Genomic DNA, 22,162 nt, shown 5'->3' on the forward strand with positions numbered 1-22,162 from the left:
CCCGTGAATAAAGAATTGTATTACCATGCCATGAGTTCCTGGATCCTCTCTCCCACCTGCAACACTAGCCCAGCAAGGAATGCTTAAACCGTGTGTGTCCTCCCCCACCCCAGCCAGGCCCTCCTGTTTTTTAAAGAGATTCTAAAGTAAGCACAGAGGTAATGCCTGCAATTTGCTTCTAAAATAATTTAAGGTGAAAAGGGGGAGTTAGTGACTCGAGGAGACATAGATTGACATATACAGAATCCCAATGATGGCAGACTGTGGGCTTTATTACACTAGTCTCTATTTGTATGTAGCTTTGAAATTTTTCACCAAGTCAGTACAATTTATCTTTACACCAAGAGCTCTATTGGATAGGAACTATGTCTAAATAAGTGAAATTATTATTCACTAGTTTAATATTATTTCCATTGACCCTGCATTCCCAAGTGCTTAATTCACTTTTAAAACATTTTTTTTATTTATTGGATTGAGACAGCAGTGCTTTTGATTTCTGAGGGAAGGGGGAGAGAGAGAGAGGGTGAAAGAGAGAGAAAGAGCAAGAGAGAGAGAGAGAGAGAGAGAGACCTGCAGCCCTGCTTCACCAATCATGAAGTTTTCCCTCTGCAGGTAGGACTTGGGGGACTTGAACCAGGGTCCTTGCAGCTGCATCTAGTAACATGTGTGATCCACTAGATGACCCCTACAAAAAAAAATTTTTTAAGGCCAAATTGCAACCATTTTTCCAATAATAGGCATTGAGTCTCATCTGACAGATAAGAACATAAAACAGGGATTGAAAGTGTGCCCTGCCCCCTCCAGGTCCCCACCTGCAAAGGGAAAGTTTCAGAAGCAGTGAAGCAGTGCTGCAGGTGTCACTCCTCCTCCTATCTTGAGTTCTCTCTGTCTTTATCCAAGGACATTAAGTATGCTCCCTAAGAGGTGCTAGCACACCTGCTTGAGCGCACACATTGTCATGCACAAGGATCTGGGTTCAAGATCCTGCTCCCCACCTGCAGGAGGGAAGTTTCAAGGGCAGTGAAGCAAGTACTGCAGGTGTTTCTCTGTCTCTCTCCCTCTTTATCTCCCCCTCCCCTTTCACATTTTCTCTGTCCTATCAAAGAGGAAAAAAGAAAAGAGTCATTGAGGGGAGGGGAGACAGCATAATGGTTCTTCAAAAGACTCTCATGCCTGAGTCTCTGAGGTCCCAGATTCAGTCTCCAGCAGCACCATAAGCCAGAGTTAAGCAGTGCTGGCATGGTGGGGAGAGGGCTCCCTTCTCTCTCTCTCTCTCTCTCTCTCTCTCTCTCTCTCTCTCTCCCTCCCTCCCTCCCTCCCTCCCTCTTATTAAAAATAAAATACTTTAAAAAGTCACTGAGACAAAGTAGAATAAAACAGTTCTATCAAGGGCACTGTAGTAAGCAAGACAAGTCTTCCTCACAACGAGAGAAGCTGCCAATGCTTCCCACCTACCTAGGGTCTCAGAGAAATCTTTAATTAGAATCAGGGGAGAAAAAAATGTGAGTTCACCATCTGTGTCTGACGAAGATGGGTGGGAAGATGAAATAAAGCTTCTTGGGGGTCTTGGTTCACAGGAACAAAACCTTAGCGCCATCAGTTAATAAACACTTGGTGGGTGCTCCCAAAACAGCTGTCACAGAAACATAATGTCATCTGGAAGTCTGACCAAACGGTGCTTGCATCTAAGGAGCTTCTGGTTCCCGGGCTGAGAGACAGCTCAGTGGGTAAACTGCAGGTCCTTCAGGGGGTGAGATCCTGAATTCAATCCCTCACACCATGGGAGCACCAGAGACAGCACAGAGTGGAGGTGGGGGATTGTTCATGCACACTGGACATGGTGGGGATTCTTGTCACTTCCCACGTCGTCCAACATGTTTTTAAGGTATCAGCAAGACTTGAATGGTATGTCAATGAAGCACATGCAATAAACATAGAAACTATCTCCCCTCGGTGCAGTTTGGGAGGTGGTGCAGTGGCTAGAGTTTTGGACTTAAAAGCATGAAGCCCCAAGTTCGATCCCTGGCATTGCATGTGCCAGAGTTATGCTCTGCTTTTCTCTTTCCTCTTTTGTGTCAGTGAATAAACAAATCTTTTTTTTAAAGGCATATTTATTTATTTGTCTACTTGATAGAGACAGAGAAATTGCAAGAGAAGGGGGAGATGAGAGAGAGAGAGAGAGAGAGAGAGAGGAGAGGAGAGGAGAGGAGAGGAGAGGAGAGTGAAGCAGTGCTTCACTGCTCATGAAGCTTCCCCCCTACAAGGTGATTGAACCCGGGTCCTCATGCAGTGTAATCTGTATACTCGATTAGGGGCACCACCACCCAGCCCTTGTAAGTCATAGTTGGTCTAAAAAAAATAAAGGAGGAATCCTAAGGAATTTAACTGAATCACAACTTCCCAGAAAAGTGTCACGTTCCTCAAGTATCTGCAAGTCACTATCAAAGCAGGTTGAGCATCTTGCCAAGTTCCTGATATATTTCTGTGTGAAAGAACTCCAAATATTAATGAATATTTTAGCAAAGCAGCTCTAAACATTTGGCCCGCTGTAGACTTGTAAAACATTGATGAGAAAACATTCTAACTCAAGAGAGATACTGTTAAATAAAAATTAAAGGCCACAAGTTTGTTTCTCCAGGTTTGTTTACTAAGTTTCCTAGAGCACAGTTTTGATGTCTTTTGTGACAATGCAGCTGCAAATTATACTGTAACATAAATATTATCCAAGAAGAATTTTGGGTTGAGCTGGCAACTATTTTTAAATTTGCATCTTGCTGTGACAATTTCAAAAAGATGAGATAGCAAAATACATTGTAGATCTCTCTGGTAAATAATGTGAGCTCATTAAGACAAGGAATAAAAAAAAATTCTTCCACCCATCATGTTCTGTTCTTGTGTCTTGTCTTGCTTTGTTTGTTTCTTGCCACCAGGGTTGTTGCTGGGGTTCACTGCTGGCACTACGAATCTACCACTCCTGGTGGCCATTTTTTTCCTTTCTATTCTACTTGATAGCACAGAGAGAGACTGAGAAGGGAAGGGAGTTAGCAAGGGAGAAAGGAAGACAGACACCTGCAGTCTCGCTTCACTGCTAGTGAAGCTCCCCCATTACAGGTGGAGAGTGGGGCTCGAACTAGCGTCCTTGAGCATGGTAACATGTGTGCTTAACTGGGTGCACCACCGCTCGACCCCCTTGTGTCTTGTTGTCTATGCTACTATTTCAGTCAGACTTCTTGAGGAAACATAAAATGCATGCATTGGCCACTAGAGAAATGTATGCACAGGGGGCAGACAGCATTAATGGTTGTGCAAAGAGACTCATGCCTGAGGCTCTAAGGTCCCAGGTTCAATCCCCTGCACCACCATAGACCAGAGCTAAGCAGTGCTCTGGGAGAGAAAGAGAGAGAGAAAGGAAGAGGGAGAGAAAGAAAGAGAGGAAGAGGGAGAGAAAGAGAGGAAGAAGAAGAAGAGAGAGAGAGAGAGGAAGAGGGAGAGAAAAAGAGAGAAAAAGTTAGAGGGAGAGGAAGGGAAAGGGAGGGAGGGAGAGAGAGAGAGAGAGAGAGAGAGAGAGAGAAAGGAAGAGGGAGAGGGAGAAGGAGTGGGAGGGAGATGGAGAGAGAGGAAGAAGGAGAGAAAGAGAGAAAAAAGTTAGAGGGAGAGGAAGGGAGAGGGAGAAAGGGAGGGAGAGGGAGGGGGAGAGAGAGAGAGAGATGTATGCACATATCCACATGGACAGAAAACACTACTGAGGAATTGCCAGAGATTCACCCTCCCCTTCAAAGTGACCTGTTGCTTTTTTTTTTTTTTAATGCCAATCATCCATAGGTTATCCCACCCACAATTCTTGCAAATGTAAGAAATAGAACTGATTCCCATGGGTAACACAGGAAGCTCAGTGAGTAAGAATGAGTGATTTATTTTTGCAGTTATCCTAGCTAGAGTTCAGTCCCCAACCCACAGACCAGCACTGGGACCAGCTATCACAAATCAATTCTGTAATATCGATAACATGAATTGAATGTGAAAGGTGGAACTTGAAACATTTACCATACCCCCAACTTGACTGAGGCTCAGATGGCAGATGGCAAATGGATGTGAAATAATGTGGAACAGAGAGAATAGGAAAGAGAGTGAACCAAGTGCAAGGGATAAGAGAGAGATTGAGTATTAGATATTAGAGAGAGCATCTATCGCCAACATGAAGAATGGCAATAAAGGAATGAAAGACAGACATTGTGACAAACTCCTTTATTTTCAGTCCTTTCTCCAAGAGAGGGGAGAAAAAAAATTCAATATTAATTAGATCATTAATCACATGAGGCAGTCCTTCCCCCCCCCCCATTATCTCTTTCCCTCTTAAGAATAAAATCAGCCCTACTAATTACACCAGAGCGCTTTCCAAAGAAGCAACAAGCTTTAGAAGGCACCTGGCCCTGTGCACACACTATAATTTATGCTGCATGGATGACTTTCCAGAGACCATCAATTTCTTAAAGTGCACACCCAAAGTTTTCCGTTTTTAAACTCACTAGACATCAGAGTGTGTTTCCATCTGTGTTTCCAAGTTTGGGGTAAAAAAAAAAACAGGCTGAGGATTCAGGAAAAGTGGGTGCAGTGACCTTTTCCGTTAGAGAAAGGGCTGTGTGCCTTCCTGAAGCTATCAGAAAGCCTTTCAAGTGACAGAAACAAACACCTCCCAGGGGAATAGTTCTAACTCATTATGGCAAGATGGCACCCAAACTGCAAGGACAGTTTTATTTCTCACTGCCTTCCTTTCTATCAACATTAAGAATCTGGCAAGTTCATAAACTGGGTCAGTTGCTGTTTCCCCTCACTTATGTTTTCAATTTCCCATTCAGTCCTGTTTAATGGGGTGTTGTTGTGGGCGGGCCGTGGAGAAGAGAGAGAGAGAGGGGGTCCGGAGCGAAGAGGAAACACAAATCTTTATTTGTGCTGGCACCTCAGAGTTGGGTGCTAGAGAAGCAGGTTGGGCCACGTGGAGGTAGCGAAAATGGCTGCCTCACGCAGTAACCTTTCCTGCATCTGAACACCGAAGTGAAGCGCTGGCAAGAGAGCGAGGTGCAGAAGAAGAAGGGCTTTTATAGGAGCAGCTTTCGTGAGAATAGGAAGGGGGAGGAGTAACCACAGCACTCCAGGATAGGATAATAATGGGAGGGGGGAGGAGTAACCAAAGCACTCCAAATATCGCGGGAAATAGACAATGCCCTGAGGGCACAACATGGCTCAACAGGCACTCCGAGAATGTCCCAACGTCCCAACTCTCGTGGGAACTAGCAGTAGCCTGAGGGGACAACATGGCAGATGTGACTGCATAGGCACAATTTCCCAGCAATGGGGATGTTCTGAGCAGACCCCTGGTTCCTTTTTGAGTTTAAGATTGAGGCTCCAAAAGAAGGCTAATCCCTAGCAGAAGCCACCAGACTTTGGATTATTAAGAGGGAAAAAAAAAAGCCAGAGTTCTACTTTAGATTATCTTCAACTGGAATTCTGAGAATAATTCCCAAAACACTGCATAATATTAACAGACTATTAATGGGCCTCGAAAGAGGCGTGCTAATCTATAAATAAGAGAATGCAGAACTTGTCGTCAACCAACCAATTCTGCTAAGTGACTCAAATGAAAAAAAATGTGAACTGAAATATCCTTGTCTTCAAAAAGCTGGGACCCAAGTGCGGGAAGGAGTCAAAGCAGGTAAAAGTTTAGCGCTTATTTTTAACACTAATGTGGGGGCTGACTTTAGCTTTGTCCTAGAACAGATGTTCTAGCTTCGCTTCCTCTATGGAAGATGATCTAGAAGGTTTCCTTGGGCCAGATTCCTTGAGCTTTTCTTTTTATAAAGGCCTCAGGGATTTTTTTTTTTTTAATAACAAATACAAAAGTTGTTCAGTGTAGAATGACAGAATGGACATGCTTGTCAAGGCAGTGAAAGTTATTTGGGGATTATAAGCCACTGTGTTGAGTGAACAGGCCTTAAAGGCATCATTATAACTGTCTCTAGGATGTTGTGGTGGTTGTGTGTGGTCTCCAGAATTGCGGTGGTTATAGGGAGGTGGGGTCATGGTGGTGGTGGTGAATGCAGTGCGGAACTATATTTTATAACCTTGTTAATCACTATTAAAATACTAATAAAATTACATTAAATGTAAAATTACTGTATCCTTCTAAGTCCTTCTAGGATCAAATCATGATAGACAAGGTTTCCAGTTTCTCTTTCATAGTCTCAAGGAAGACCATCGCATGACCCAAAGAATATACCCTAGGGCTGGGGGCCTCAGCAATAGAGCACAGAACATGTATGCACAAGTCTCAGGTTCAATCCCCAGCATTGCTTATGACAAAACTAAGTGGTGCTCTAGTCATCTCTCTCTGTCTCTCTCTCTCTGTGTCTCTCTCTCTCTCTCTCTCTCTCTCTCTCTCTCTCTCTCACACACACACACACACACACACACATATTAGTCTTCGGGACCAAGCAGTAGCAAACCCATTAAGTGCATGTACAAGTAACTTCTCACCTGCCAGGGGGAGGTGGCGGTTGCTTCACATGATGAAGCAGATCTGCAGGTGTCTGATTCTCTCTCTCTCCTTTTCTATCTCCCCTCCCCTCTCAATATCTCCTTGTCCTGTCATGCATAACAGAAAGGGTGAAAAAAGGGAAAAATGGCCACCAGAAGCAGAGGAATTATGGTGTTTCACTTATAGTTTCTAGACTTTTCCAAACCTTTTGGATTTTCCCTGATGAAGACTAGCCTCTCATAGATATGATGACCACTGATTGAGATGGTCACACCTGCATTTGGAGCATGCAGATGTGAGTTCAACTCCCTGTCTGAAACAAACTTAATTGAGCTCAGGCCAGGGACTCGGGGTTTCTGAGTCTCACCATCTCCACCTCTCCAGTGAGGACACAGTAGCTCTTTGTCTCCAAACTTGGTCTATGTATTAAAACAGGGCAATTCATAAAAGAAAGAAAAAGCTTGTCTTTTTCTTCTTTTTTTTTTTTGTGTGTGTGGGGGGTAGGACAGAGAGAAATTTAGGGGGGGGGGAGATAGGGAAAGAGAAACATATCTGCAGACCTGCTTCACCGCTTGTGAAGAGGACCCCCCCCCCCCCCCCGCAGGTGGGGAGCTGGGAGCTTGAACCAGGATCCTTGCACACGTTCTTATGCTTCGTACTGTGTGTGCTAAACCCAGTGCGCCACCACCTGGCCCTGTTTCCTCTATTTCTACATTTACTCAAGACCGTTCATCTAATGCCCTTCAAAAGGGGGAAGGGGTAGTGGTGGGGGTAGGAGGACAATCCAGGTTCATCTTGAGAAATACTAAGAAGTTTTTACAACTTAAGGAGAAAACAGAAGAAAGGACGTTAAAGAGATAGCACAGCACGAAAGTGCAGAGGGCCTGGGTTCAATCCCCACCACCACTAGATGCAAATGCTGAGCAATGCTTTACTGTCATATAAATAAATATATGGGTCACTGGAAAAGTCACATTTATTTTTCTGTGTTTTTCTATGGAAAAAAACATCATGACTTTTCCAACAACAGAATATGTAGTAATAGATACATACATATATAATAAATACATCTAAAAAAAAAAAGAAAAAGGGGGAGTCAGGCTGTAGCGCAGCGGGTTAAGCGCAGGTGGCGCAAAGCGCAAAGACCGGCATAAGGATCCTGGTTCAAACCCCGGCTCCCCACCTGCAGGGGAGTCACTTCACAGGTGGTGAAGCAGGTCTGCAGGTGTCTATCTTTCCTCCTCTCTGTCTTCCCCTCCTCTCTCCATTTCTCTCTGTCCTATCCAACAACAATAACAACTACAACAATAAAACAACAAGGGCAACAAAAGGGAATAAATAAATAAAATAAATATTTAAAAAAAAAAAAGAAAAAGGGCCCCTATTGGACCTGGCGCTCAGTGTGAATCAACAATGGTAGGGAATGTTCCATTCTCCGAAGGGAGGTTGGATAGCAGACTCTGCCTATCACCCAAGGATGATGGGTCCTAAAATTGGTGAAGCCTGGAATGTTCCTCGCCATGGCCAAGGAATGTGAGCTCAGACCTACAGGGATACAGAGGTTACATAGGATACTGTGCTGACTATGGGCCCCAGATCAGATCGATGAGGTCTACAGTTAACAATATTTATACACTTTTCCCATATTTAGAGCTACTCTCTTCCCTGATTCAGCTTTCTGGTCCTTTTTGCAACTGCAACACCATCCCCCCAGACAATAGCTTAGGTCACTTGCACATTAGATGCCAGGCTCAGGCAATAACTAGTTGGGTCATGGGCCCCTGGAATATACCTAAAATATAGACCTACCAGCCTTTTCCAAAACAGAGACCCCAAATCTCCATCTGCAATATTCTTGCCTTTAGGTTCATGATTAGTCAACAATTTGTTTGGCTCTATATGTTAACTCCCTTTTCAGCCACCAGGTTCCAGATGATACCATGATGCCAACCGGACTTCCCTGAGCAGACGACCCCACTATGTGTTGTGGGGCCGCACCTCCCCAGATCCCACCAATGTACCTTGGCACTCCGCTTCCCCAAAGCCCTACCCCACTAGGGAAAGAGAGAGACAGGCTGGGAGTATGGATCAACCTGTCAACGCCCATGTTCAGCAGGGAAGCAATTGCAGAAGCCAGACCTTCCACATTCTGCATTCCACAATGACCCTGGGTCCATACTCCCAGAGGGATAAAGAATAGGAACGCTATCAGGGGAGGGAATGGGATATGGAGTTCCAGTGGCAGGAACTGTGTGGAATTGCACCCCTCTTATCCTATGGTTTTTGTCAGTTTTTGTCATTTTATGAATGAAGATTAAAAAGAAAAAAAGGGAAAAAAAGGAAAAAGGAAGGAAATTAGATTTAAAAAAAGAGAAGGGGACTCAATCACTTCTCACCAAAATAATAAAAAAAAAAAATGGGGGTGAGGGATAAATATGTGTTTAGTTGAAAATGAACTTTCCAACATGCAGGTGAAACATCTGTTTCAGTTTTTCTTTCCCCAAAGACATCCGTGACGGTTAGTACCCAAAAAACCAGATTAAACAGGGCATGGGACACAGGACCTCTGAATGCATCCACAGAAAACAAAATGGGAGAACAAACACCAGAATGAGTTCATTCTGGATTGTATAAGGGTGGCCTTCACTTTCTGCTTTGTTCTTTCACCTACATTGGCTCAACTTTTCCACCCTGAGCAGGTAAGTGCTAAGTACAGGTCTATGGCATACACACACTGAAAAGAGCTCCTTCACTTATAAGCAAAGAGTTGACTTAGAATGTGGATGCATGTTGCCTAAAGTTTCTGGAAGTGATGCACCTCACTCTCCCACATGCCTGTGAGTCTCCACTCCAGCCTTACCCTGTTCCTCCACCCCACTCCGCTCCCCTCAAGAGAACCATCCCATCCTACCTTGCAGATCAGCTCCAAAGTGTCCCTGGCAGTGTCCCCTGGCCTGACGACCGTCAGGGCAGGCTGATTGTTGGGAAGACAGAACCAGGATGGAGTGAAGTACTCGTGGACCCAAATGTCACAGTCCGGGTTGTGCTGGTGGACGCTGGGCAAGACGATGTCTTTCTGTCTCTGGGATAAGGAATAAAAATAAAAATCAGCAAAGCAGCAAAACATCCATCCCTAGACATCACTCATTCCCAGCAGTCACCTTGTCATGTGAAAAGGACACAGGGCACAAGTGAAATGAATCTTAGACACAGGGGGAAGAACCTGAGAAAACAGAATTTCTGGATGATTAGGAGGAAGATTTCTAACTTCATTCCCATCTACAGGTAGACACAGTATGAATGAGTGAAACCGCGAAAGAAGAAACGCTATACACACTGGGTCCCATGGTATGGCTACTATTTGCTTCACATGCCCATCTCAGATAGCGGCTACATGATCTCTGCCATTTCACAGTTGAGTCCCAACAACATTTGAAATGAAAAGTGATGTCCTGGGGACCAGGTAGTGTGCACTGTGTTAAATGCACATAGTAGTAAGAGCAATGACCCTGGTTTAAGCCCCCAGCTCCCCACCTGCAGGGGGGATGCTTCACAAGTGGTGGAACAGGTCTGCAGGTGTCTGTCTTTCTCTCCACCTCTCTATCTCCCCACCCCTCACAATTTCTCTCTGTCCTATCCAATGAAATGGGAAAAATGGCCGCCAGGAGCAGTAGATTTGTAAGTGCCTGCACTAAGCCCCAGAGATAACCTTGGCAAGAAAAAACAATGGTATCCTCAAATCCTTTACATACTGTATGGTTATGAGTAGCCTGATATGATATTATATATTATACTATACTATATTATACTACATTTATTGGTTTACCCAACTCTTGTGTTCCAAATGAGAAAGCTCTGAGGATGAACTGTAGGAAACAAAGTGGCCCAAACAATTCTCCTTTGGTTCCTTAGGATATATCCCCAGGAAAGGAATTATTGAGCCACAGGGTAGGTCCACTTCTAGCCTTCTAAGAGTTCTCCAGACTGCTCTCTTTATCTTTTTTTTTTTTTTTAACAGTGTCTGCTCATGGGTTTAATTTCTCTGCAGCAGCAACAGCCTTCATAGGTAGAACCAAAACAGTCTTCCTCAGCTGAATTTCCTTTAGTGACATCAACAATAATATGCCCTTATTAGAGGATTTCTTCTTTAAAAAAAAATTTTTTTTATAAAAAGGAAATATTGACAAAACCACAGGATAAGAGGATTTCTGCCTTTTAGATGTGGCAGTGGCTGTGTTACCATCCAAAAAGATCTATGTTCACCTATGTTCATAGCAGCACAATTTGTAATACCCCAAACCTGGAAGCAACCCAGGTGTCTAACAACAGATGAACGGGTAATTAAGTTGTGGTGTATATATACACAATGGAATACTACTCAGCTGTAAAAAATGGTGAATTCACCTTCTTCCCCTCCTCTTGGATGGAGCTTGAAGGAATTATGTGAAGTGAGATCTGCCAGAAAAAGGATGACTATGGAGTGGTATTATTGATGGGCAGAACTCGAGAAGCAAGAATAGAAAGGAGAAGCACAAAGTGAACTCTAGACTGGTTTGTATGTTCAATCAAAGCAAAGGACTCTGGGGAAGGAGAGGGAGAGGGGTGGGGAGAGTGGGGGCTTTGAGGCCCTGGTACAGGATGATGGATCTAATTTGGGAGTGTTTTGCAGACACCTCTCTTGGTGACATGATAAACTGTACCCATATGCCAACAACTGTACTGCAAACCATTAACCTTTCAATATTAAAAAAAAAAAAAAAAGAAAGAGGGAATTAGAGAGAGAGAGAGAGCTAAAGGAGCAACTTTGCTCCTGAGGTGTCTCTCCCCCTTCCTCCATTCTCTATTTCAATGAAAAAAAAAAACAGCCTGCAGCTAGTGAAATAAATGCACATAGGTGAATAACATGGAAGGGAAAAAAAAAAAAAGCTCCAGTAAGCCAATGGGAAAGCTTCAGCCTTCTCCAGAATCTTGGTGCTTATGGAAGATACTCCAACAGTGAAAGTCTAGTCATGAATAGTTAGCAGAAGAAATGATAGAACTCCCCGAAAGGCTCTTACCAACACCTGAGTGAAATTCCATTCTACCGTAAAGTCATAAGACATCAGCTTTCTCTCTATATATTTTTTTCCCTTTTATTGCACTTGGTTTTTTTAATCACTGTTGTAGTTATTATTGTTCTTGTTATTGATGTTGTCATTGTTAGATAGGACAGAGAGAAACGGAGAGAGATGGGGAAGACAGAGGGGGGAGAGGAAGACAGACAGACACCACCTGAGACCTGGCTTCACCGCCTGTAAAGCGACTCCCCTGCAGGTGGGGTGCCGGGGGCTTGAACTGGGATCCTTATGTCGGTCCTTGTGCCACATGCGCTTAACCTGCTGCGCTACTGCCCGACTCCCCAGCTTTCTTTTCAAATATTTTTATTTATTTATTACTGGATAGAGACAGAGAGAAATTGAGAGAGGAGGGGGGAAAGAGAGATAAAAAGACAGACACCTGAAATGCTGCTTCAACACTTAGGGGAAACATTTCCCCTGCAGGTGGGGACCAGGGGCTTGAACCTGGGTCCCTGCCACTGTAACGTGAGTGCCTGGCCAAGTGCACCAGCACCTGGCCCCTGAAACATGAGTTTTATGAAAGAATCAAATCGGTGAGTTACCTCACTCTGAAGACTGACTGCTTGGCCATATGTGTGACCCAGATAGGAATTCCCAAGACACCAATGAGAACGCTAAAGAGCTAGATTCATTCCTTACTGCGATCTCTCTGTGTGTGTCTCTGTTTCTGTCTTTTTCTTTTAATATTCTTTAAATTTATTATTGGATAGAGAAGAGAAATTGAGAGGAATGGGGGAGATAAGAGAAGGAGAAAAAAACAGAGAGACATTTGCAGCCCTGCTTCACCACTTGTGAAGCTTTCCCCCTGCAGGTGGGGACCAGGGGCTTGAAGCTAGGTCTTTGCGCGTTGTAATGTGAGCACTTAACCTGATAAGCCACTACCTGACGCGTTTGTCTTTTTCTATCTGAGAATGAAGCCCTGTGGCAACAAAAATAAACCAATGACAACAATACTAATAGAATTAAAGAAACTATGGCAGGGTTGGGTCAAAGTGCACCAACTTCATTTCCACAAATTCCATCTGATATGAAGTGGGTACCATGGCAGGTGTTTCTGAGGACGGCTGTCTCCATGTGCGTGTTAACACCCTCCAGGGGCAGTTTGGGCCTACAGGGGAGGAAAGGCTAGTCTGCTCACCCATTGCCCTGTGGTTTCAGAAATAGCAGTCCATGGAGAATACGAGTCTGAGCCAGGGCCAAGGGCTACTGTTTCGTTGCATGGCAACCAGAGCCAGACTTTGTTATATTGATTTTGAACCCAAGAGGAGACATCAGCCCAAGGTCATGTTATCAGCATCACGACCCCCTGAACAAAGAGGCTGCTCTCACTCTCAGTGTCTTTCAAACCAGGGATGCCCATTTATTTAGAAACAGGGGGGTGGGGTAGGGGTAGGGAGGAGAAGTGGCCAAGAAAAATTTTTAAATTTCAATTGTTTTTTCAGAGGTTTTCAATCAGAACAGTGTGAAATCCCCCTTTCTTTTGTTTTTTTTAAAAGATTTTTTAATATTTACTTATTTATTTCCTTTTTATTGGCCTTGTTGTTTTTATTGTTGTTGTAGTTATTATTGTTGATGTCATCGTTGTTGGATAGGACAGAGAGAAATGGAGAGAGGAGGGGAAGACAGAGAGGGGGAGAGAAAGACAGACACCTGCAGACCTGCTTCACCGCCTGTGAAGTGACTTCCCTACAGGTGGGGAGCGGGGGCTCGAACCGGGTTCCTTATGCCAGTCCTTGTGCTTTGCGCCACATGCTGTTAACCCGCTGTACTAGAAAACCCCTTTTCAATCCAAGCATAATATCTGTGAATCTTTAATTGAAGACTTGTCTTGGGAAGGAAACACTTTTTTTTTTCCTTTTTCCTGTAAGTACATCCTACCAGAACAGTGCTCTTTCAAACAAAAAGGAGCCAAGCAGCACGTGTGGGCAGAGAGCAAGGACAGTCAGAACTCACCTCCTGAGAATGGAAGTTGTATATCAAAGAATGAAATTGGTGAAGGCATGAAATATCCATTTACTTAGCATCCAAATTTTCTCTTCCGTGCTAGGTGGAAACTTACACACTCAAATGCTAAGTACTGACAATATTATGTCAGCAGGAGAATGTTCTCATTGGCACCGACTTTTAAAAACAGAAAGTGCCTTCCCATCTCTATCTGTTACATAACTTTAAAGAACTGATCGTCTCGGCTTTTAATGCCACATCTACTTAATTTTAGGATCCCAAGAAACCATTGCATTGCGCAATGCTGGTGCAGTTTGTGGGACTTTGAGAGGAAGAACATGTACATATGTTTTACCTTGCCATCTGGAACAGTGTCATCAAAAATTCCATCTAAAGATTTCTTTACAGCGTCTGTTCCCTCGCCGAACACCTGCATATACAAAAGTATCGTCTTAAAAAGAAATCTGGGCAAGGGGGCACATGAATCACGGGAAGGAGGGCAGAAATGGGGCGTGACTGTTAGAGCACACGGCTGAACCTTGCAGATACACCCACACCCAGTCCTAAAGCAGGTAAGATCATGTCTGGTAGCCAAGCATGAGACTCGTGTTCGTTCCTCTAGCTGAGTCACTGCCCACATCTGTGACAATGAAAAAGAAAAAGTCTATTTTCTAGTCTTTTTTTTGTTTTCTATTTTTTTCTTCCCCCAGATCTGGATAGCTCATCTGGGTTTAAAGAAAATACTCCAGCCAAAGCAATGAACAAGATTTATTCACAGTCTAGAACTTCTGTTAACTTTTCACATACTCAACTAGATATCTATCAATAATAGCTCATTTTTGAACACTCGAGAAGAATCTGAGTATACATTTGTAGCCCTTTCCTTCTTCCTTCCTTTCTTTCTTTATTTCTTCCTTTCTTTCTTTCTTTCTTTCTTTCTTTCTTTCTTTCTTTCTTTCTTTCTTTCTTTCTTTCTTTCCCCATCAGAGCACTGCTCAGCTCTGGCTTGTGGTAGTGCTGGGGACTGAAACTAGAGCTTCAGAGCCTTAGGCATGAGAGTCTTTTTACATAACCATTATGCTATCTCCTCTACCCACTTGTCTATTTGTTGAAAGCTAATCCTACCTTAAAGATATGAATAAAATCATAATAAGGTACTAGAACCTTGGTACATACCATATATATATATATATTTGAGTAGCTTTATATATTGGCTGTACTGTGGGTCTATATTGTCAAAACAAGATATTAATATATATATATATGCAAAGGATTTTGTGTATGTACAAAGGACAAGAAGGTACTAATTAAAAAGGATGCATGCACCCCAATATTCATAGCTACATTATTCACAATAGCCAAGGAGTGGAAACAGCCTAAATGTCCATCAACATAAACCTGTGTAAAGAAGTTTGGGATATATTTACACATATACATCCTGGAATACTGCTGTGCAACTGAAAAAGAGGGTACTATGTCCTTTTTGAAGAAAATGAATGGAACTAAAGATAATGGAGCTTAGTGAAGTAAGAAGGTGAAAGACAGCTACTGGATGGTTCCACTCATATGTGGAGTCTAGAGAATCAAAATGCATGAACCTGCAAAAAGAAAGGGAGAGAAAGAGATGAGAAAGAAGGAAGGAGAGAGGAGAAGGAGGAAGAAGGAAGAGGAAGAAAAAGGAGAAGGAGAAGTGAAGAAGTTGTTGCCAGACCATCTCTAAGACTCTGTGAGCACTATGGTGGTTGCCTTTGGAGTGGGAGAGAAGGGGCAGGATTTGGATGATGAGTACAGTGTAGAACTACATCTGTAATCATACTGTCTGGTAAACCATGAGTAAATTGATAATAAAAAATGGGAAGTCTTTATCCCAATGCAAGTGATATATAGACAGCTTTAGTACATCACAAATCAGCGAGTAAACGTCTACTAGTCATGCTTATGGTGAAGCAAGATTTTTTTAAAGAGAGAATAATAAAAAATTACTTACAAAACATTACTTTATCTTTTGGCTGAAAGAAAAATTTGTTAAAAGGGCCAGATGGAATTACAGCCAGTGCAGTACACACATCACCATGTGTGAGGGCCCAGATTCAAGTCCCCAGTCCCATTTGCAGGGACAAAATGGTAAAGCCACTTTCTCTCTCTTTCTGTCTCTCCCAATCTCTGTCTGCCTTTCCCACGCTATCAAAAAAGAGAAAAAAAAATTGGCCACAGAGTGGTGGAGTCACTGTGTAGGCAACTAGCTTTAGTGATAACCCTGATGGGGGAAAAAAGTGTGTGTGTGTGTGTGTGTGTGTGTGTGTGTGTGTGTGTGTGTGTGTGTGTGTGTGCGCGCGTGTGTGTGTGTTTAAAAAATCAAGACACCAGATCTAGAGGGATGTAGAGGTCACATGGGCTCCTAAGCTAATTATGGGCCCCAGATCACATCAAATCGATGGGGTTTACAGTAATATTTATACCCCTTTCCCATATTAGGGAGCTACTCTCTTGAGTGATCCAGCTTTCTGGTCCTTTTCATATCCATAACATCATCTCCCCAGACAATAACTTGGATCCACCTGCATATCAGATTTCAGGCTCAGGAGGAAAAAAAAAAATCCCACTAGTATAGCTACAGGTCCTTTGAAATATAACTAGAATATGCCTACTAGCCATCTACAAAATGGAGGACCCTCCCCCCCCAACACTTCATGAGCACTATTCCACCCTTAGGTCCATGACTGTTCAACAATTTGTTTGGCTTTGTATATTAACTCTCTTTTCAGCCACCAGGTTCCAGATGCTAGCAGAATGCGACCAGACTTCCCTGGACAGACAACCCCACCAATGTGCCTTGGAGCTCTGCTTCCCCAGAGCCCTTCCCCACTAGGGTAAGACAGAGACAGGCTGGAAGTATAGATCGACCTGTCAACACCCATGTTCAGCGGGGAAGCAATTACAGAAGCCAGACCTTCCACCTTCTGCAACCCACAAGTATGACCTTGGTTCCATACTTTCAGAGGGTTAAAGAATGGAAAGCTATCAGGAGAGGGGATGGGATATGGAGCTCTGGTGGTGGGAATTGTATGAAACTGTACCCCTCTTATCCTATGGTTTTGTCAATGTTTCCTTTTTATAAATAAAAAATTTTTAAAAAATCAAGACACATTTTTGGACGCATCTATACTGTCACATATTTCAGTAGCAAGGGGCTGTCACAACCTGGCAGTGATAAAGTAGAACCACAGGAACGAAGGCTTCCTGAGAAGGGAAGTACAGAGCGAGTTGCCAAGCCCTGAGCCCGACATATGTTCCTAGCGGTGGTCTGAGTCATCCACAGTAACAAGAGGACAAAACAATATTGTCACCTCCCCGGAGGAAGGGTATGACACAGACCGTTCATGCTCCTTCTACTCCTCCCTCCACCTACCCCCACCACACACACACACACACAAACAGGCTTAGTGGAGAGTACTGAATCTCGTATGTGCTTCTCTGATGAAATATGAAATATTGACTTTCCTCTGAAGAGTCTCTTCTTCAGATTTACACAGAAGCAAAGCCTACAGTGGCAGACTCCACTCTTTGCTCTCCCTGAAGACCACAGAGCAAATGCCAGGCTTGCCCAGTCTTGGGATCACTTACCATTTGCTCAGTGGATCTCCTGCTCGTTCAGGAGACAGACCCTCCAGAGGAACTTCAGTAGTGCGCTGAGGACTGAACATGTCAACTTTATGGGTTTTCCTCTTTTCTATATTTTGAAGTCTTGAGAGAAAACTAGAACATCTCCTGGCATGTATGACACTAAAGATTAAACCCAGGACTTCATGCATGCAAGTCCTTTGTTCAGCACTGAACTGCTTCCCCTGCTATTAACTTCACTTTCAAATTTCAATTCTTAAAATGTGTGTGTGTGTGTGTGTGTGTGTGTGTGTTGGGCCAGGTGGTGGTGCACCTGGTTAAGCACTCACATTATAGTGTGCAAGGACCTAGGTTCAAGCCCCCAGTCCCCACCTGCATGAGTGGTGAAGCAGGGCTGCAGGTGTCTCTCTATCTCCCCCTCCCCATTTCAATTTCTCTCTGTTTCGATCCAATAATAAATAAATAACAATAGATGATAGACAGACAGATAGATGCAGTGCCAAGAAACATGCTTGGGGCTTCATGAATACATAGTACCTGCTAACCAACCCCCCCCTCATACTTTTAATTTTTTTAAGAAAAGGAGAGAGAGAGAGAGAGAGAGAGAGAGAGAGAGAGAGAGAGAGAGAGAGAAGGGAAGGGAAGGGAAGGGAAGGGAAGGGAAGGGAAGGGAAGGGAAGGGAAGGGAAGGGAAGGGAAGGGAAGGGAAGGGAAGGGAAGGGAAGGGAAGGGAAGGGAAGGGAAGGGAAGGGAAGGGAAGGGAAGGGAAGAGACACCCCAGTGCCACTCCACCATCTTGGAGCCTTCCCAGCCCACTGTGCAGCTGTCCATGGTGCTGACATGCTCGGAAATGCATATACTCTACAAGATGAGCGGTCTCTCCTTTCTACAGTTGCCACCAGGGTTGTTACCGGGGTTTGGTGCCTGCACTATAGATCTACCATTCCTGTTGGCCACTTCCCCTTCTCCCCCCTTTTTATGATAGGACAGAGAGAAATTAAGAGGGGCAGGAAGGATAGAGACCGAGAAAAAGAGACACCTGCAGCACTGTTTCAATTATGAGGCTTCTTCCTTGCAGGTGGAAAGCAGGGACTTGAACCTGGATCTTTGTACATAGCGATGTGTGAGCACTCAACCGGGTGTGCCACTACTTGGTCCCTATTTTTTTTTTATTTCTTAAGTAAACTGATGGCTAAAATGGTCAGAATGAATAGCGAGGCCACTCCATCAAGTCAGTCCGCCTGCTTCTCCCTTTGCATCACAGCTCAGAGAGAATGGGTCAGTTTGGCACTGCCAAATCAGCATCTCCAAAAAACGCTCCATGTCTCACTTTGGAGCCAAAAGCCCATGGAACATATATGACCATGCTTCTGAAAAGACTGTTTCTTTAATTCCTTCAGTCCCTAAAACTGGAATAAGCAGCTCTGGAGCCATTTGCTCCTCCCCTAAGTCAAAGGAAAAAGACAATGACCATAAGTAACTTCAGCAAGAGAAGTGGTCTTGGCCAGTAAACAGAGTGCAATCAGTGAGGTCATAACAGGCAGCTAGGAGAAGCTGGACCCTGCCCAGTCCAGATGGTGCTATTCATCACTACACAAGCTCAGAGCTTCCTGGTCCCTGAAATCAGTGGGCAATGGAACTTCCCTCTGTGATGTTAGTCCCCCAAAGCCAAGGGCAGAGAAATAATCTTGCTTCCCTAGCAGCAGCCTTTGATCCAATGCCAAAGGCAGCTTAAAAGACTCTGTGTTCAGGTGTCTCCTCTGCTTGCTTCTTCTTCAAGCCCTGCTGCTTTTTTTCTTTTCTTCCTGAAGACCCAGGATAAATTGTGCACTTGTATGTGGGTCTGTAATTAAGCAGGGTTTGAAGAGGATGCAGGTGGGAGCCTAGAGCTTCATGATAGACTAATAGCAATGTTTTATGAATAGTCTCTAGACTCAGAAACAAAACAACATCCCAAGGTGGGGAGAAGATATGGACAGAATATTCACCAAGGAGGAGATCCAAAAGGCCAACATGCATATGATAAAATACTCCAAGTCATTGATTGTCAAGAGAATTGCAAATAAAAACAACAATGAAGATACCACTTCACCCCTATGAGAATGTCATACATCAGAAAAGATAGTAACAACAAATACTATAGAGGTTGTGGGGACAAAGGAACCCTCCTGCACTGTTGTGGGAATGTAAATTGGTCCAAGCCCTGTGGAGAGCAGTCTGGAGAACTCTCAGAAGGCTAGAAGTGGGCCTACCCTATGACCCTGTAATTCCTCTCCTAAAGAGCCAAACACACCTATCCAAAAAATAACTGTGTTACATCTATGTTCATAGCAGTACAATTTGTAGTAACCAAAGCCTGGAAGCAACCCAGGTTTCCAGCAACAGATGAGTGACTGAGCAAGTCTACCTACACAGCAGAATAGTACTCATCTTGGACGGAGCTTGAAGGAATCATGTGAAGTGAGGTAAGTCAGAAACAGAAGGATGAATACAGGACGATCTCACTCATAAACAGAAGCTGAAAAACAAGAACAGAAGGGAAACCACAAAGCAGAACTTGGACTGGAGTTGGTGTATTGCACCAAAGTAAAAGACTCTGGAGTGGGGAGGAGGGCTCAGGTCTTGGAACATGATGGCAGAGGAGGACCTAGTGGGGGTTGAATTGTTATGTGGAAAACTGAGAAATGTTATGCATGTCAAACTATTGTATTTTACTGTTGACTGTAAACCATTAAATCCCCAATAAAAAATTTAAAAAATGGAAAGAAAGAAAGAAAGAAAGAAAGAAAGAAAGAAAGAAAGAAAGAAAGAGAAGGGTGACTGTGGGATGACCTCACTCAAAGACAAAAGTTGAGATGTAAGAACCGAAAGGAAACACAAAGTAGAACTTGGACTGGGTTGGGTGTATTGCACCAAAGTAGAGGATTCTGGGTAGAGGGTGCTTTCAGGTCCTCCTGGAGTATGATGGTGGAGGAGGACCTAGGCAGGGGTGAAAGTGTTATGAGAAATTTCACACATATACCAACAACTGTGTTTACTGTTGACTGTAAACCATGAATTCCCCCTACTTAAAAAAAAAAAAAGTCTCTAGCACAACCAACTTCTCTGTGCCATCTACCTCATCTGAAATTCCTCCCAAATCACTGATGGGACATACACCTCCCCCAGCTGGGTGGCCTCAGGTACCCACCTGGTTGATGCTTGGGCGTCCCTGCTTCTTCTTGGAGGTAGTGTCCAGGCCCCAAAGGGAAGAAAACCGGCTCCTTCGCTTGCTGGCCGACCTGGACATGGCCTGAGTGCGTCTTCTGACTCCAACCTCACCTGTGCGGGCTGCCACCTGGAGGGAAGAGGAGGAACATCAAGAGAGAGGTGACATGGCAGACCCAGTCCCCAAAGCCTGAAGGTTCTCAAGGTCCCCTGCACCTCTCCACCACATTCAATCCAAGATTCATACTTAGTGGGACTTTCAGAGTTTTTGTGCATTCAAATGTTTTAATTTCCACCAGGGTTATCACTGGGGTTCAGTGCTGGCACTACAAATTCAACGCTCCCAGGGGGCCAGGTTCCTCTACCCCCATTATATTTTATTGGATAAGACAGAGAAATTGAGAGGGGAGGGGAAGATAAGAGAAAGAGAGACATACCTGCAGCCCTGTTTCACTGCTCAAGAAGCTTCCCCACTCCAGGTGGGCTTGAACCCAGATCCTTGCACATGCTCATATATGTGTGCTCATATATGTGCACTGCTGCTCACCCCTCACACATACACACAACAAACATTTGCATGAAAAATGGGTGAGTGTTAGGAAGTGGCACAGGGGATAAAATGTTGGATTCTGAAGCATGAGGTTTCAAGTTCGATCCCAAGCACTGGATATTCCAGAGTGATATTCTGCCTTGCCTTTCCCTTTCCCTTTCCCTTTCCCTTTCCCTTTTCCTTTCCTTTCCTTTCCTTTCCTTTCCTTTCCTTTCCTTTCCTTTCTTCCTTTCTTTGCCTTCTCATTTTTCTTTTTTTCTCTCTCTTTCTCTCTCCTAAATACATATGAATGGAATAAAATGTCTCCATGATATTACCAAAAATGAGATGTCCTTCTCACCTCAGGACCTAATTCTAACGTCACATCAGACTTCCTTGAGATTCTCCCAAATGCTAGAGCCCTTTCTGTGTCTCAGAAAAACAGCACCCAATAGGGCTAGGTGGTAGCATGCCTAGTAGAGCTCAAAGACCCAGGCTCAAGCCCCTGGTCCCCACCTGCAGGGGAGAAAGTTTCACAAGCAGGGAAGCAGGACTGCAGGTGTCTCTATCTCTCCTTCTCTATCTCCCTCATGCCTCTCAATTTCTCTCTCTCAGCAATAGAAAGTGTGTGTGTGTGTGTGAGAGAGAGAGAGAGAGAGACAGAGAGAGAGGGAGAGAGAGAGAGAAAAAGAAAGGTAAAAAATGGCCGTCAGAAGTGTTAGATTTATTATACAGGCACCAAGTCTCACTGGTAACTGATGACAATAAAAAATTAATAAACCAACCAACAAACAAGTAAATAAACAAGAAGACCAGCCCCCAGGCATCAGCCAAAAATAGTGACAACAATACATTTTGGTTCCTGGACTTCGTTTCCTCAGAGTCATGAAGAAAAAAAATTATTACTTTTCTTATTAGGCAAGTGTTGGGTATCCCCCCAGTCTCTCCTTTCTGTCTCAGCCAGAGGAAGCCCAAATGTCACTTGGCACCCACAGCTGGCTTATTTCACTTGGGCAAGTGAAGGGAGCAGCTTTAGGACTCAGTCCCAGGCACTGGGAGGTCTGCAGAGGGCCTGTGCATAATTTTCAGGAGCCATCCTAAGGGCAAGAGGCCTCCGGTTATATCATGCCTTCCTCTTTTCCTGATGGCATGAATGCCCACAGTCACTAGTTTACAACAGCCTCTCTCTCTCTCTCTCTATATATATATATA

The 22,162-nt window shown here is 44.0% G+C and overlaps 1 protein-coding gene and 1 long non-coding RNA gene across 7 annotated transcripts in view; one reads left to right on the plus strand and one right to left on the minus strand.

Annotated features, from left to right (window-relative positions):
• LOC132540491 (uncharacterized) overlaps window positions 1-22,162 on the plus strand; it is a 493,968-nt gene that overhangs the window by 351,159 nt on the left and 120,647 nt on the right. The gene's annotated exons all lie outside the window — the stretch shown is intronic.
• TIAM1 (TIAM Rac1 associated GEF 1) overlaps window positions 1-22,162 on the minus strand; it is a 447,258-nt gene that overhangs the window by 111,596 nt on the left and 313,500 nt on the right. For all 6 annotated transcript variants that reach the window (XM_060198601.1, XM_060198598.1, XM_060198600.1 and 3 more), the window contains 3 exons: window positions 20,405-20,551; window positions 13,949-14,023; window positions 9,444-9,614 (listed from right to left, as the gene is read on the minus strand). In XM_060198601.1, the coding sequence (XP_060054584.1) occupies window positions 9,444-9,614; window positions 13,949-14,023; window positions 20,405-20,551 (393 nt within the window). The remainder of the gene's footprint in view (window positions 1-9,443; window positions 9,615-13,948; window positions 14,024-20,404; window positions 20,552-22,162) is intronic.

Source organism: Erinaceus europaeus, chromosome 9, assembly GCF_950295315.1.
Source record: "Erinaceus europaeus chromosome 9, mEriEur2.1, whole genome shotgun sequence".
NCBI lineage: Eukaryota > Metazoa > Chordata > Mammalia > Eulipotyphla > Erinaceidae > Erinaceus > Erinaceus europaeus.